Source organism: Acipenser ruthenus, chromosome 26 (genome assembly GCF_902713425.1).
Source record: "Acipenser ruthenus chromosome 26, fAciRut3.2 maternal haplotype, whole genome shotgun sequence".
NCBI lineage: Eukaryota > Metazoa > Chordata > Actinopteri > Acipenseriformes > Acipenseridae > Acipenser > Acipenser ruthenus.
This window is the reverse complement of record NC_081214.1, coordinates 1,775,634-1,792,500: the sequence shown is the minus strand read 5'-3', so window position 1 is coordinate 1,792,500 and position 16,867 is coordinate 1,775,634. Positions and strand designations below refer to the sequence as shown.

At 44.5% G+C, this 16,867-nt stretch overlaps 1 protein-coding gene and 1 long non-coding RNA gene across 3 annotated transcripts; both read right to left on the bottom strand.

Annotated features, from left to right (window-relative positions):
• Nucleotides 1–648: 648 nt before the first annotated feature.
• On the bottom strand, nt 649–9,344 carry LOC117430271 (transcriptional adapter 2-alpha). 2 transcript variants are annotated; one of them, XM_059000539.1, is made up of 15 exons: nt 9,178–9,344; nt 8,421–8,527; nt 8,006–8,065; nt 7,698–7,789; nt 7,149–7,306; nt 6,464–6,573; nt 5,921–5,993; nt 5,762–5,825; nt 5,591–5,634; nt 4,878–4,988; nt 4,680–4,751; nt 4,093–4,225; nt 3,393–3,436; nt 2,915–2,994; nt 649–2,578 (listed from the first exon to the last, which is right to left on the bottom strand). In XM_059000539.1, exons 1-15 carry the CDS (start codon nt 9,338–9,340, stop codon nt 2,393–2,395), a joined length of 1,497 nt encoding a protein of 498 aa, XP_058856522.1. In that variant the 5' UTR covers nt 9,341–9,344; the 3' UTR covers nt 649–2,392. The 2 variants fall into 2 exon arrangements, with proteins under 2 accessions (XP_058856522.1, XP_033906034.2); XM_034050143.3 differs by having other exon boundaries at nt 6,464–6,555; nt 9,178–9,342.
• Nucleotides 9,345–9,944: 600 nt separating this feature from the next.
• Nucleotides 9,945–12,281, bottom strand: LOC117963308 (uncharacterized). The gene is made up of 3 exons (XR_009308922.1): nt 11,724–12,281; nt 11,283–11,326; nt 9,945–10,266 (listed from the first exon to the last, which is right to left on the bottom strand). It is a non-coding gene; the product is annotated as an uncharacterized LOC117963308 (long non-coding RNA).
• Nucleotides 12,282–16,867: the final 4,586 nt, after the last annotated feature.

Here is a 16,867-nt window from a genome sequence, read left to right as displayed (position 1 = left end):
CTTTGTAAAATGGATGGAGAGACCAATAAATGTAAATAAGTGCATATATACCTACATGACCACCTTCTTTTTGATTTTGTACCTTTTGGTACACAACAGCTTTCCTTTTTCAAATTAAATTATATCTATCTATATCTATATCACACCACACTCACACAGAATCACCTATCAAACATAGGAAAATAAATTGATAAATAGACTCAATACCATGATGCCTGCTATTACACATACCGAAACATTGGGAAGTTGCCTCTTTTGAGAACAAATTTATTATATTATAAATTTTAAAAAACATCAGTGCGTATAACTCATTTCTCAGGTTTGCCACGTTTATGCTGTGGGTAATATTGGGAGTGATAAAGCATTGTGGACATATCAGTTTAAATTCTGTGTCAAAAGAAAATTGAGAGAAAGTGGGCTCTTTTAAGAAAAAAAAAAACTATATATAAAAGATCTCCTTCCCATTTCATGCAGACAGACAGACAGACAGACAGACAGACAGGAAGGCCAGATCTCTGCAGAGTCGAGACTCTCTTGCCTGTGCTTCTAACAATAGCGCTGGGCATGCCTCTCTCCCACAGACTGTCAGAGCCTCAGCAGCACAGCAGAGGTTGTGTGGGAGACTCGAGAAATCTCACGAGAAACAACACATATTACAGGGCCGCCAGGTTCTTCCAAATTAGGAAGAAGCGTAGGCGTCTCAGCTTTCACCAAAACATCTGTTTCACTCCGAAATTCTCACTAATTCAACGCTCCTCCAACAGTTTGTGTCACCTTTTCAAAAGTGTCAATTGAACAAAATGGCAGGATGACGCATCAGCAGAAACTGACAGCTTGCATTTGAAAAAAAAAAAACCCAAACATTTCTGGAGTTGATCAGGAGCAGTGAATTACTATACAGCGTGAAGCAGCGAACACGCAACACCTTACACTATCTACAAGCCACCTGGATGAATGCTGCGACGTTTCTGCGATTCACAGGCTTTCGTGAGTGAAGACATGAAAAGAGTAGCGAATACATGGAAGACTCATGAGCTAGAAGGCAGTGCTCTCTGTCACTTTTGCAAGGCCTGACAATCTGTCAGTGAGGAGATTAAACCCCCACATTAATCAGCTGCAGGTGACAGATCCCACATTGATTTTTGTCATAGGGCTGGTGCAGAAGACTTTGTAGAAGAGCATTATCTCTCAACCTTTTTTTTTTCCTAGCTTCAGAGGCAGGTGCCAAATATGACTGGGCAAATCATCCCTCAAATGCCATTAACGCTGTAGCTCAGACAGCTGGCAGCACACAGACTCATAAAGCTACACAAACCCCTCCCTGCCAAGTCCTAACTACGTGCACAAACACAACGCACTGAACTGTAACAGTACACACCAGACACACAATAGGATAGTTTCTCCCTTCACACAAACAAAAAAAACAAAACACTACCGTTTCATGAATCAAGACTTTTTTTTTTTTTAATACGTGACTAAATACTGTACATTTAAAATAATAAATACGTTAAAAAAAGCAAAAAAATTGCCACACCTCTCCTATTTCTTCCTGTTGGATTTTCGACAGTCTGTTCAGCCAATCAGAGGTCTGCACCACCCAGTGGCGACCAATCAAGTACCTTCTCAGAGTCACTCCGTTGAATCTACAGCCAATCATATTCGTCCTACAAGTCAACGGCTGCATTGAAAAAACTGAAAGGTTATACAGCCCAATGGTGTGGTCTAGGACAGCAGGCAGCTCCATGCTGTAGAGTAGTAAAACAGACACACCCCACTGATTCCTGGCACTGTGCAAGAGCCAAGGAGATCTGCGAGCACCAGCAGTGGCACAATACAGAGCCCAACGCCTGCAGAGGCTGGGATCGGTTCCCATCTGCCGATTTCAAGCTTGTGTCTCTAACCTTCAAGGGAGAAGTCTTGATGGCTTGCCAGCCCTGGTATTAAAGTGAGACCCTAACGTTGCTCGGTCTGTCCCATTCCAAGATCCAAGGCTTCCGGCACTGTGTGTAGCCCAGAACACAACACACTGTCTGCCTGCGTTTTCAGTTCATCACGCACAGCACATGGTCCCCGGTTTGCCTGAATGTTAAGAGATCAGAAATGCAGACCGAATCTCTTTTCAATACCTACAACATCAACACTGCACTTATAATGTGCCTTTGAAGACCAGGTCTTCTCAAAGCGCTGTGTACGTATAATAACTGCCTGGAAAGATATATTCTGATGTGATCCTGCTCTTTTCCCAGAACGTACTGTTTGTCTCAGCAGTACGATGTAAAATGAGTTCCACATTCCTCTTGGGGGATGGATTGAGGGGTGTGGGGGTGGGGGGTGGGGGTGTTATTTAGGAGCAGGCAGCTCTGGCCGGTTGGCTAGTTACATTTCAGATGGGCTAGGCTTTGTTGATGTAGCCCTCCCTGATGAGGAAGTCGTAGATCTTGCGTGTCTTGTTGACGTCGATCTTGATCAGTGCCCGGGCCTGTGCCAGCCTCAGGCCCCCCTGTCTGCGACACTCGTTCGCCAGCGCTGCCTTGTACTCCAGATACGCTCCGGGCACCAAACGCACCACCTGGCACAGCTGAAACACACGCAGCCCAGTCAGGAGAAACCCAAATTACAGCACCGGTACGGAAAGACGGGCCAGGCTTTTCAGTGACGGGCCAGCTGAGAGAATTGAGGCTTAAATCAGTTCTTAATTAGGGTTAGGACAACGGCTCAAAGAGAACGGTTCATGTGTTTGAAAGGACGTACAGTTTTACATTGGCCCGCCTTTCTGCGCAAGGTAAAGAGCATGGCCCGTCTTTCTGCACCTATGCCCACGTTAAAGTCTGGAAAAAACTCGAAATTGCTGTTTAATGTTACTTCATGAAAAGCATGCGATACATTGTGGAGCAGAGCGAGTTCAAGAGAATACCTCCTTCTCCTTCTCATTGAGTTTGTCAGTCCCTGGCAGGCCGGTGAGGTTCAAAGGGGGTGCGCTTCTTCTTCCCACGGCTAAACAAACAAACAAAGGCAAGAGGTTGATTGAGCACTTGGCCCCGCTTCTGATCTGTAAGCGTGAGACCCGAGCATCACCTTCCAGGATGACCGCAGTGCTACTCATCACTTTTACAAATAAACTGCAAGAGATTTTCTATAGAAAACAGGGGAGTCCATTCAATCCCGGTCATTCCAGTCCAGGTTTAACAGGTAAATTGAGATCCTGAACTCCTTCAGGGTGTGGATGGAGGTTAAACAGGGACAGGGTTGGAACAAAGACCAGGAGTGGAAGGGCTAACGTTGGCCACCCCTGCTATAAAACCACAACGTAACAGCACAGACAAACACTAAGCAACAAAGATAAGGGCCTTCCTTCCTAAAGATAGTCACTGTTCCTGCCCAACTAGCCTTACCTGAGCTGGAGATGGCTGCCACCACTGGGTTCAGACCGGCGTCTCTGCGGAACAGGAGAATGAAGAGTTACTGTCAGGAATGCACACAGCTGCAGATTCTTGCACTTCATATTTTATTGAAGACAACCAGAGTTTTAAACATGCCTGGCTTTCTTTCACAAGCATCAAGGTTAACGTTCAGACTTGCACTGCAACAGCGCCTTCCCAAGAATGCATGAATAATTCATATGCCTTTAGCAGAAGAAATATGATAACATTTCTTGCCCCAGGTACATGCGATCTTGTACAGCTGTGGCCAAACGTTTTGCATCACCTAGAATTTTAGGATAGAGAAATAATTAAATAATAATAAAAAAAAACTATATGAACAGAATTTATAGAAGTCTACCGGAAGCCATAATAGTAGTACAGTATTTCATGTTGGTGTATAACATTTTTCGTTAAACAAATGGAAAACTACAAAGCGGTGTGTAATTCAATATGTTAACGTCACATTATTCAGCAGGTTTCATTCGACTTAATGAAGCACAATGAGTTCATTCTATACAGCGATAGAAAGCTTTTGGCCAGAGCTGTTACACCTCGACTGCCTGAGGTTATTACAGGATCATGACCCTTCTGTTTTAAGAAAAGGTCATTAAAAGGGTGCTGAAGCTGGCAGCGGTCAGTTACTGCACAGTTAGCAGTGACAGGCACTCACATGGCAGCCTGCTTGTGCAGCCACTGCTGGCAGGCGTTGCTGTCCTGGATGTATTGCAGCACCTCAGACAGCATGATGCGTTTCTTCCTCTCCTCCTCTCGGGACCTCTTCAGGCGGTCGTACACTTTCGCACCTGCGTTTCCAAATCAGACCCTGGCGTTAGCGAAAGAGAAAGACAAAGCCACACTCACAGCCAGCAGCAAGCTGGGTCCGTCACCTATCTTGCTATTTGTAATCATACCGGGCAGCGTTTGTGTGACTGCAGTTATGGATAATGTCGCCCCCTGCAGGTGGGCAAAGTAACGGGTTACGATATTTAAAACAAGGCTCGTTTTTGAGTTATTATTCCTTGTTGCTGCACAGCAGCGTTTTTTTTTTTTTTTTTTTACATAAAATCTAAGGGTTCAGACTGCTTGAAGTGGCGAGGTCTCCAGTGGGAGCAGAGCCTTCACTGGGAGTTCTGCTGCTCCAACATCGAATGCTTTTCATTTCTCTCGAGAAACGTCTCGACCTGGCTTTCGAAAGCTGCAGGGAGAATGGGATCTGCTTGGGGCTCGACAGCACAGGTAGCTGCTGAAGGAACTCACTGCAGAAGGTTTGGATTCCCACTCGTCTGTACTCCTGAAGTCGTGCGATCTCCCTCCGAAGTTCAAACTCCACTGGAGACGGGAAGAGGAGAAAACAAGTCAGCGAACGTCAGACAGGCTCAGAGGTTCAGGCATGTCGGTGAATGTGCGGAGGGGGGGCGACGCGGCCCCGAGACTGAAGCGAGGAGGCACACTCACAGGCGTGGCTCTCGATGAATTTGTCATGCTCTGTCGGCCCCAGCACCCTGGCGAAGCGCCTCATGGCATCGTACATGTCCTGAACTTCTTTGGGGTAACGTCTTTCCAACACTGCAGACATGAACAAACACAAAATAACCCACCGTTACTATTATCAGCATCATCCTCCTCACTGCATTGGTCAATCACTGGGGTTTCCTGCTTCAGTACCTGACAGTACCTTCAATTCAAACATACATTCAAAAAAAGAGTCAGCCTAGAGATAAAAAACCCTAATTCAGAAAAACTCTCCAGCAACCGTAAATAAAAGGGACTTGGAGCTGGGGGTCTGACTCAAAGAACTTTTAGCACTTATCGGGCTGCTAGCTAGCGTAAGTTACCTGTCTTCTTTCTGCCTGCACAGAGATGGTAATAAGACTCCTATTGCATAGCAGTTTCATCCATGCCAGCTTTTACTATGAGCTTGATTAGCCACAATGTATAGGTAACAAGCTCAGGTGTGTCTTATTAAAGTTGTAGTAAAACCAGGAATGGATCAAAGAGCTGTGCAACGGGAGTCTTATCATCTCTGCTCTATCACAAGACTAGGGCAGCAGGATTCATCTCAGCTGGTCTCAACTTAACACAGATAAATCATTTCTTTCCTTCTGATTAATTTCCTTCAGTAGAATTAAACTCGATTTAGCTTCTCACAAATAAAACAACTCACTTACTTTGAAATTTCCTCAGGCTGATTAAGCCGTGGTCACGTATTATTCTGTTATGAACAACGACAAAAAAAAACAACTCAGATTAATGTTCTAAAACTTGACATTGCAGACGTGTAAAGAAAATACTCCTCAGTATAAATCTTTATGAACAGAATACATTGAAAGAAGACTCACTTTTTCCTGCGCTGTCTTTCCTTCAGTCTTGAGTGGTATATGTCTACAACCGCGATCTTCAGGGCTGGAAGACAATCAATCAATCAATCAATCAATCAATCAGTTTTGCAGCTGAAACGGAGACGGCTTTTGATAAACATTTCCACAATCCCAACTCACCGTGCAGTACGTCAGAATCGTCGTCAACAAAATCTATGTCCCTCAAATCCCACTCCGCGTAATTATCAAACTCCTGGCAGAGTGAAAAACAAACACACACAATAACAATCAATCAATCAAACCCTTTATTTATCCAGAGGAGTCAAATCGAGAACAAATTCTCATTCAGAATGACGACCTGGCAAGAGGCTCACAACGAACAACATCAAAACACAAGAAATAATAATGAAACACATCAGCAATCATAAAACAGAACTCATAAAACAGCAACTTCACAGATACAGATGTCAGCCAGCAATGAGTCGACCCTGCGGCTATAAGCAAGCTCAGATATGAACCGGTCTGATTTAAACTTTCGTTGAAACTCATTCCAGTCGTTGGCTGCTGCAAAACTGAAACGAGAGCCGACCAAAAACTGTTGCTGCCCTGCACGGGAACAAACCAGTAAAATAAAATAACCAGATGGTAAATAAGGAGCGGGTCTGCTGTGTCACTAATGAGCAGCAACCTTCAGTAACTGACAGAAACGCTCCCGGCTCTCACCTCCATGAAGTCGGCCCGGGCAGGCATGTACCCTGCCATGTCTCTGGAGAGCAGGGAGTCGAACGTGGGTCGAGGGGGGTCGTCTCCTGCGGCTGAACAACACCCACAAACTCGGGTTCAAGAGAAGCAGTCTTGTAGAACACAGTTATTACATAAACAGCAGCTTGTTCCAGACAGCAGTGCAACTCTATGCATGCAATAACATGTTCAGAATTCTCTCATTACAGAATTACTTGTTCCAATTTCTTCATTTAATTTTTTTTTTTTTGAGAAACTAAATACCTGGAGTTATCAATCATAAATTCTAACAACTTGTAATCCTGGGATGGAAATAAGACTCCTATTGCATAGCAGTTTCACCCATTCCAGGTTTTATTATGAGCTTGATTATTATTATTATTATTTATTTCTTAGCAGACTAGCCACATAACAAGTTCAGGTGTGTCTTACTAAACTCACAGTAAAACCAGGAATGGATCAAACTGCTATGCACTTCCACCCCTGTAATCGGTCGCCTTTTCCCAGAACTGGAAACATTTCTCTGTATTTTTAATACTTCAGTAAATGGTTTATTTGCATGGAGATCCATGCTGAAGAACTCCACAGCTCTTGAATGGAGCACAGTGGATTCCAGGGCAGCCTCCTGCTCCAACAGCCGGTCCTGTTTTCGGATGAGGTGACTTACGTCTGAATGGGATGGCTGTGTCGGCAGTGCGGGCCTCCTCCATCTGCTTCAGGCTCAGTAAGGTGGAGGAGAAGAGGGGGTTGTTGATGAAGTGCTTCATGTAGTGACTCTCGCACTCCTCCTTGCTCTTCGTACGGAGCTGATTCGCCACGTCCTGCCTGAACAACCAACGCAGAGCACCATTCAAACACATTCTGAGGAAGCTGCTGCTTTTTCAAAGAGGTACAAACGCCTGTCCATTTTACAAAACCAGAAACAGAGACTCCCTTCAGCGCTCAACAGGGTTTTGCTTCTCGATTTGTAACACTCACAGGATTTGTTTTTTATCCTTTAAAGACTGGAGGAAACGCTTTGGCCCCAAGAGCCTAAAGGCTGGTTTGCATGCGGCCAGAGCTAAAAAAATATATATATATAGACAGTCACAAAGAGAGACTAGCAATCATCCTCGGCGATGCTCATGCCTTTTGAGTTTGCTCTACTGTAAAGGGTTGCCTCACCTCTTAAGTGTGACATTTCTGGGTCTCTCTCAGTGTTGCTTTAGTTACCCACCAGTTCCCAAAGCCGCAGTCCATCACAGCTTCCAGTAACCCCACCTCCTCCTGTGCGGTCCAGCTGGGGTCCAGCACTGGGAAATCGGACGTCTGCACAGAAGAAAACAGGATCACGACCCGGGAGACTTCAGAGAACAGTCACGAGTTTAGGATCTAGTGGCAGTGTTGTCTGTGCGGAGGTCTGAGTGAACCTGCTTCACTGCAGCAGGACAGACCATGCTCGCTGAGAGCGGGTTCCAGGACGAGTGGAAACACAGCTCCAGTGCAGAGCAGCCCCCACACCCTCCCTCTCTCCACACTGCTTACCATGATCTCATACTTGTGATCGCTTTGATGCGTTTTGTATTCAAATCCTCTGGTGAAGCACTACACCAACAACAAACAAGAAAGAGAAAGAAAAAAGTGGATTGTTATGGTAGAAACGCACGCACATACACACCAATCTCACTACAGGTTAAACGTTATACTGCCACACAGCCAAATGCCACTTGGTTCATCTGCAAAGTTAAAACTTACATTCATGATGCCTTCAGGTTTCATTTGTCTCTCCTCTTTATGAGATTTCGGACTACAAGTACCAAAATGCATTGCGGTGCAAACAGACACGCCCTTCCAAACGGTCCTGTTGGTCACCTTATGCCTCATGCTCACGGTGGTACAGCAGCACAAGGGTCACTATAAAACACCATGCTGCAAGCGTGATCGCCAGGATCCTTGTTACCTGCAGACAGACGAGGAAAGGCGGGGGTCCACACTCGGCACACTTGATGTAGGGCTCCTTCAGGGTCGAGGCGCAGCCCTTGCATGAAGGCTTGTCAAAGGGATCACCTGAAAGGGCACAGAAGGATGGAGCTGCGAGCGAGTCACTGGCGCCGATGCAGACAGCAGCGTTTGCCACTGGACTCTAGAAAGTGATGAAGTCACTCAGCCTACACATTTACCTTCCGACACTTGAGAAAGCGGTATGGTCATTGTAACATGTCCACTAAAACAAAAGCACGGCCGGTGTTAGATACTGTAGTTATACACTATACTGACAAACCTCCAGTAGTATTATGTGTTTTTTTTTTTTTTAAATATGAAAAACAGCAGCCAAGTGCAAATAACAAATTAATAAGAGAGTTGGAAAAAAAAATCTATAGTCTACATCGACTCATACTGCAGCACACTTTAGTGGATGACACTGCGTCACAGCTTGGTGTGGATTTCTCTGCACCGGCTCTCTGAAGAGTGCTGCTGGTATACCGAGGTCAATAAAATACACGTGTTTCTCTTTCTTCAGCCCCGATGTTAAGCTACTGGCAGCAGTCTTTGTGGGGTGTTCTTACTGGCAGTAGAATTTGTACTGGTAAAACCCCAAACTGACTGCTGCCACTAGATATCTTACTGGGAAGCACTTCGTATTATTTATTATATTAGGATTCTGTCTACGCGGCGTTGCAATGAAATGACACTAGAGAGTATACTGCTGTACTTACTTCCATACGAAGCCAAGCGGTCCATGCTTTTATTAATCAACACACTTTTTATTTTTTCTTTACTATTGTGTATTCTCACAGCAATGTGATCGTGCGTCTTCCTGTGAGATGGTCTGCGGCAGGCGAAAGGAATCCAGCACCGAGCCCAGGCATGATCAATCATACACAGCTGGTGGAACCCGCCACGGTCACTACAGCGACCTCTAGCGGTATATATATATAAAAAAAAAGCACAGCGGTCTTATTGCTGTGAGCTACAGCACAGCCTCGTGTCTTTAATACTATTATTATTATTATTATTATTATTATTATTATTATTATTATTATTATTATTATTTATTTCTTAGCAGACGCACTTATCCAGGGCGATTTACAATTGTTACAAGATATCACATTAATTTTACATACAATTACCCATTTATACAGTTGGGTTTTTACTGGAGCAATCTAGGTAAAGTACCTTGCTCAAGGGTACAGCAGCAGTGTCCCCCGCCTGGGATTGAACCCACGACCCTCCGGTCAAGAGTCCAGAGCCCTAACCACTAGTATTTGTAATATAGTAAAAAATAGATATCACAATCTGATTGCTTTACTCATAAAACAAGTATTATCAGACCATATCTTAACTTTGTATAAAGAACATGGAAGGAGGCAAACATTTTAATTGAATCATTTTAATATATGTATTTAAAAATACAAAAACAAAAAAACAAGCATATTTAAAATATATATATATTGAGCGACAGATTTTCTTACAACGAGGCAAGTTAAACAATGATACACTGTCATTTAAAAATTGGCAAACATTTTTCAATAGCTAAAACATTCCATGAGGAATGAGAATCTGAATATAGTATGACTATAATATAGTGTTACTTTAACAGAACACTCAGGTAGAGATTCACAGTGTAGAATCAGATCTGAACAGCGGTTAACATGGTCCAATGTGGATCTGTTTTTCACTTTTAATAAAAATGCCCCTTTTTAGAAATCCACAGGAATAAAGAGGACTGACAGTCCCTGTTCAGGGTAATCAGCAGGGCCACCTCCTTCATTCCATCGGTTTAAAACATGTTCTCCAACATCCATCTGCAAAAGAGCATTCAAACATGCATGTACTGCTTATATAGAAACAGACGTGACAGCGCTAAACTGCACTGTATCACACACGGAGACCTGGAGTCAAATACAATCGGAATTGTGTCATTTATAATTGATTGCAATTGTGATGTCACTGCCATTGCAATTGCTGTTGAGCCTTGGCACACCTGCGTAATTGTAGTTTTATTGTAAACAGTTCAATTACACACCTTTCCAGGCTTAATCATTCGCAGTTCCGTGGTGTGTGTTACACTGAGAGATCGTTACTCTCGGATTTCCAACCACTTTTAGTGACCCCATTTGTTTAAAAAAAAAACAAACAAAAAAAAACAAACATAATCCTTGCTGGGATACAGTAAGTAGCAACTCCATTATAGCTATAAAACAGCATCATGTAATTGCAATGCAATGATTATTATTTAGCAGACACCTTTATCCAAGGTGACTTACAGAGACTAGGGTGTGTGAACTATGCATCAGCTGCAGAGTCACTTACATCTACGTTTCACCCGAAAGACGGAGCACAAGGAGGTTAAGTGACTTGCTTAGGGTTACACAGTGAATCAGTGGTTGAGGTGAGATTTGAACCCGGGATCTCCTTGTTACAAACCCTTTTCTTTAACCACTGGACCACACAGCCTCCCATACTGTAGGCATTACAGATTTCTAAAACTCTTACGTGTGTCATTATACTTCTAAAACTACTGGTACTCAAGATTTACAGACTGGGTTATTTATAGACCCACTATTTAAAAAACACACACACACACGCACACACACACACACGCACGCACACACACGCACGCACACACACGCACGCACGCACGCACGCACGCACGCACGCACGCACACAAACAAACAAACAAAATACTACACTGTTTTGTTTCCAGCCCATTGTTCATTCATGAGAACATTGTTAAACACAATCTGGATCACGATATGGAGTACAAGTTGTAATAGAGGGCAGTCTCCTCAAACACACACACACACAATAACACACTTACATTATTCATCAGTCACTGAAACAGCTTCTGAGAGAACCTCGGCCCTGAAGAGAAAAAAGAGACATGTTAACAGACTCGCATGATATAGAACCTCGATCTCAGTGCTTCACTCAGAACACTCACACAAGGCTGGGTTACGCAGTGTCACCAGACCAAAGGGCCTCTTAGAAACACTTTAAAATAAGGGCTGCAAATTCATAATGAACTCCGGCTGAACACAACCTGAGTATCTTCTGAAGCAATTCATTTTCAACTCAGCCCTGTTAATTCATGAGGAGTGAATTACCCGTATCCATGCCGTGTTCCCTTGTAACCAATGATGTTGCTCACATGTAGAAGACATGCATCCCACCAGGGGACTGTGAGACGTGTTCATGAACACATGCCTTGCCCAGGTCTCCACACACACTGCAGAGGATCAACATGAACAGCTCCACTTACAGCAGGCTGGCTCTGTACTCTGGGTACAAGACCATGAGTGGGATGGAGATGTCTCCACAGTCCACCACTGCTTGCACTCCATAGGGGTCAGAGGAGCAGGAGGCTGGCGTGCGTGGGGGCTCCACTGCGGAGCAGGCTGGCGTGCGTGGGGGCTCCACTGCGGAGCAGGCACTATCCTCCTGCAGGTCCAAGCACATTGTTTTATTTATTAGACTTGCTTATGATTTAACTGGTGTGGTTGTGAAGTGCCGCTCCTCCTAAATCCTCAGTTCTGACACCAGTGCAGGGATGGAAATAAGACTCCTATTGCACAGCAGTTTCACCCATTGCAGGTTTAACTACGATGACAAGCTCAGGTGTGTCTTAGTTCCATTACTGCTGTGCTTGATGAGAAGAGATAAGATAGCTGTGAAACAAACATGTATACCATTTTAAAGACAAGTTTAGCAGGTCTGAATGCAGTATGATAAGCCAGGGAGCGGCTCAGAACCCCCCCCTGTTATCTTTCCTGTAACTGCGTTGCTTTTAATATATAAATACCAGAGACTGCACTGCGTGTGCATATTCCGAATAACTGACAATGATCAATTCATCCGCTTGTGGTAGAAATAAAAGCACTTTGTAAGATTTATCAATCATGATAACAAACTATCCGACCACAGACACCACACACCACCACTGTGTCAGCCTCTAAACCAAAACATTGTTCCTAATACAACAGCACAAGCAGACTGCATTGCTGCGCCTCACTGTGAAATAAATAACAAAACATATTTGTGGTCCTGCTGTCACAACTGAACCCCACCCAGACCCCACTTAATTAAATACTAAATCTTCAAAGAACAGTACCCGTGAGGCATCTTCATCAATGAATGGAACCGCCATTATGAGTCATCTCCTAACCAGAATGCACTGCCACTTCCTGTTCAGGCTCAGTCTACTGGGCGAGGCAGTCTGAAGCATGGGATCCAAACCCTTTCATTTTTAAAAGGTTAAAATGAAAAAACGCGGTCAAGCGTTTCCCTGTTATTCTTTCCTTTACACGAGCAACAAAACCCTAACCCGCCACTCCGCAGTTCAACACAATCATTACAGTGCCTCATCGCACGAATACAGGTTTGGTCTGATTCACAAAGCTTTGGCTCAGAGCATGTTTCCTTGCTGCATGACTGTTGACTGTTATTTTATTTTTACATAGGGATTTGCATATCAGTTACTTATTTATGTAGTGTACTTGTGTTAAGCAAACTAAACTGTTATCTACATTGTTGCTATTATTATTAATTAACCTAACCAGTCCTAACACAAATGCTATCATGTATTCTATAACAAATGTACAAAGAACAGCACATGACCAAAACACAAGCCTTCAAACCACAGCTCTGGTATTTTACACCCATTCACAGATTATAAAGCACAGCTAGGCCTAATTAAAATGGATGGCTTCATTATTATTATTTTCTTAGCAGACGCCCTTCTCCAGGGCGACTTACAATTGTTACAAGATATCTAATTATTTTTATATACAATTACCCATTTATACAGTTGGGTTTTTACTGGAGCAATCGAGGTAAAGTACTTTGCTCAAGGATACAGCAGCAGTGTCCTCCACCTGGGATTGAACCCAAGACCCTCCAGTCAAGAATCCAGAGCCCTCACCACTACTCCACACTGCTGCCCTTTACAGCTTATGAATATCTAACTTGAGCTAATGCATTAAAGCAGTCTTTCAATAGCTCCCGAGTTATAGTGAAAAGGGCCTAAACATCCTGCAGCTGCATTGTCAATCAACCATTCTCCCAGCAAGCTTCTGGTGCCTTTTTTTAAACTGACCACAGGGTGGCAGTATTGTTCTTCATAAACCAGGCCAGGGCTGGCACACAGGCAGGTTTCCCTTGGCAGACACGGGAGTGTGGTTCTTCACAATAGAAGGTTCAGTTGCATTTCTCTGGAGGTTGCATGGGCTGCTGAGGATCAGGAGTGGTGAGCCCTGTTCTGGGGCAGTAGCACTGGCTGTTGTCAGATTGTAAGGAAACAGAGGCAGACAGTGTAGACTCTCCAGTCACACAGTGGGGAATCCCTCACGGCTTTGAATTGAAAACCCCGGGGGTCGTGTTTTTAATAGAAATAATTTAATAAAGGAGAGAGCAGATGCAGGAGGCGGGAGGGGGATGGAGCTGGCCAGCTTTGTATTGATCGGAGGAAGGCAAGGGGGGGAGACTTTGAGACTAAAATATGGAAAACAGGAAAGCAAGAGCCAGGAGCAAAATGCTTAAAAAAAAACCCTAGAATAGAGTTGCTTAGCCTAGAGACAATCACGTTCGATTTGAATTCCTTCGTTCCTGGTTGCTACTACATTTCTCCATAGCCTTGTGAGCACGCTACCAAAAAGCACCTTCAATGAAAACTGCTTGATAAAACCCCATTGAGAAAAGCCCAGAGCATTGCGAGAAGCAACAGCATTACCAGTGACACAATGGGTTCGGATCTAACACTGCACACTAGATGGGCGTGACACTGTAGCACAAGCAGGTCCCATGGTACTGTACAATAAAAACACAATAAAAAATTAGAACAAAAAAAGAAAAAGTACCGCTGTGGTCCGACACTACCAATAGCTTTCCCCATTCTAGCTGCCCTTGACTCTGCAGAGAACCATTGAAGACCACTGGCTCATACTCGGAAGGGCCATTCCTACCAAGTACTTTCCTGCAATGCCCATTAAGCAGCAGTGAGGCGTGTTGAGCCAGCACCAGATCCAGAAGGGAAGCAGCTTTCCCTCACAAGAGATCTGCAGCCCACACCACAATGACACTAACAACCGAGCACAGCTTTCTGAATGGGGGGGAAGAGCGTAGGCAGAAAATTCAAAAGTGTGTCTGTCTGTCACACCCCGGTCCCCTCCTTACACAACGGGCCGTGTCCCCAGCTGCCACGTAGCGCGGGACCATGAAATCGAATGACCCGGCGTTACTGAATAAAGCAGAGCTGGAAGACAGGCATACAGCGTCTGCGTTATTAATGAGTGGCCGGCCTCGCTCATTATGGGAAGTGCAAAGAAAGGGTGCTTGCATTCTAGCTGAGCAGTGCTGGAAACCCCACGGCTCAGTGGAAGTGCAGGTTTCAGTGATACCACTGCCCTGTGACCGAGAGAGAAATACAAAGCAGGGTGAGGCTCACACTATTTCCTCGCTTCATCACCTCAGGGCCCCTGTCTGAGGTCATTACCCAAATACGATGCACTTTTCTCAGTGGATGGAGGGCTGAGGCTCCCCAGTGCAGGCCTCCTTGGAACACAGCCCTCAGTCTGCCACATATGGCGCCCCCAGTGGTGAAGGACAGACACAGCACACTCTGGGAAGCATGGCAACGCCACAAGGGCCTTGCTCTGGAACCCTGAGTATTCAAGGGAGGATGCAAACATCGGCGACGAGTGTGTGGGGAGTGTGAAGAAGCGGAGGTTAGAGATTGATGCGGCACTCGTACAAACACATTTCCACCCATCAGCAGATTTCAATTCATCTCATCGTTTTTTTTCCCCTTTTTTTCGTTCGCTAGTCAACCAGATTTACTGCTTGACTGCTTGCCTGCCGGGGACAAATATAATAAATGGATCTTGTTAAAGAAACAGGTTCTCGGGCTCCCTCTCCACACACACAGCTGAAAGATCCACGTGCATTGTATTAGTCAAGAGGAGCACGTCCCACCAGCCATGCTTCATTAACCTGAGTCAACATGGTGCTCTTATTACAGTTTGTAATGTCTGCGATTGACTCCATGTCCACAGTAGCATGGATTCCAATGGGGCTGTTTCACGCATGCTACAAATGTGTGTGTGTATTTGAGTATATGTAAAGTACACGTATTCGAAATGACAATATCCACACTCGTGTATATACGTGGAGTACATCCATCTGTGCAGAGGTGTATTCATATGAAATTGTGTACTATTAAAAAGGGGATTGAGACACTGCCAGTGCAATGCTGCAGAAGCTTGTTGGATCTGTCCAGTCTCCTGATACCTCTGTAGACAAAGCCAGTGTTCAGCTACTTCTCTATCACGAGGACTGTCTCTCGGGCATCGCTCGGAGCAGCTCAGACTGGGCTTGTACAACACTCAGCTGGGCTGTCACTTATTGTTGCTGCTGGAAAAGCATGTTTTGTAATGTCTTTTGGTTAATATTCATTTTGCTTTGTTTTGTCACTCTCCTTCCTGTGCAATACAGTATCTGTGCCCGTATTGCAACCCTACCTTTAACTCATTATGAGTAAACCCTATTATTGAGCCAAGCATGACTCTATCCTAAACGAGATACGCATCACCCATCCATCAAAGCAGTTAATTCATATCCCTGCAGTGTCATTTGATGCATGGATCATATAGCCTGGAAGAATCTATCTCTAATGACAACACTAGAAACTTCTGACAGACTGGCAGACAATGGGCATGAACTCGCTGCCATTAATCTTTCACAGCCCCGGAGGAGTCGCGGAAGCTCCATGAATACTAATTCTGCATCACCTGGATCGTGTGCGAAAGATTCCTCTCTACCCATGTCCTGCCGAAATTAAAGCTGTGACGTGAAGCCCTTTGCAGGATCCGATGAACTGGCACGGCAGACTGGCTGATGAATAGCTGCTATCAATACACAACAGAGAGCCCTGGATCTACGGTTCACCTGGGACTAAGTGCTTGTGTCTTCTTGTGTTCAATGCCAGGGATAAGAACCCAGCTAGACTACACTGATGGGAGTGTCTATTCATTAATTTAACAAGAACAATGATATTTAATAATGATAACTCATATTTAAACAGTGGAGGCAATCAGATTGAATAGACCTTGTTACCTGAGCCCTGTCTGTCTGTGTCTCTGCCTCGCTCTCTCTGTTTCCTCCCAGCCAGCCCATAATTAGCTTATCGGAGATCACCGCGCTGTTACCGGGAATAGGGGTCTGTTGCTACACTCACTGCCCCTAGGCCTGATCATGAAATTCATACCTTTTTTGGCACACCAGGGTAAAGTAAATGCATAGTATAACCATGGGAAAAATGCAAAAAATACCATGCAAAAAAAAAATACTGTAGTGAAATATTATGAGGGGGTTATTTAAAGGATATGTACACAAAATGATTCAAAACAGTCA

What these genes read in the sequence shown, in the direction of transcription:
- LOC117430271 (XM_059000539.1), bottom strand. Translation starts at nt 9,340, where the DNA reads ATGATTGATCATGCCTGGGCTCGGTGCTGGATTCCTTTCGCCTGCCGC. An exon ending in ATCACAAGTATGAGATCATG is followed by an intron (nt 7,790 to 8,005) that starts GTAAGCAGTGTG and finishes TCTTCTGTGCAG; the next exon opens with ACGTCCGATTTCCCAGTGCT. An exon ending in CTGCACAAGCAGGCTGCCAT is followed by an intron (nt 3,437 to 4,092) that starts GTGAGTGCCTGT and finishes CCTGTTCCGCAG; the next exon opens with AGACGCCGGTCTGAACCCAG.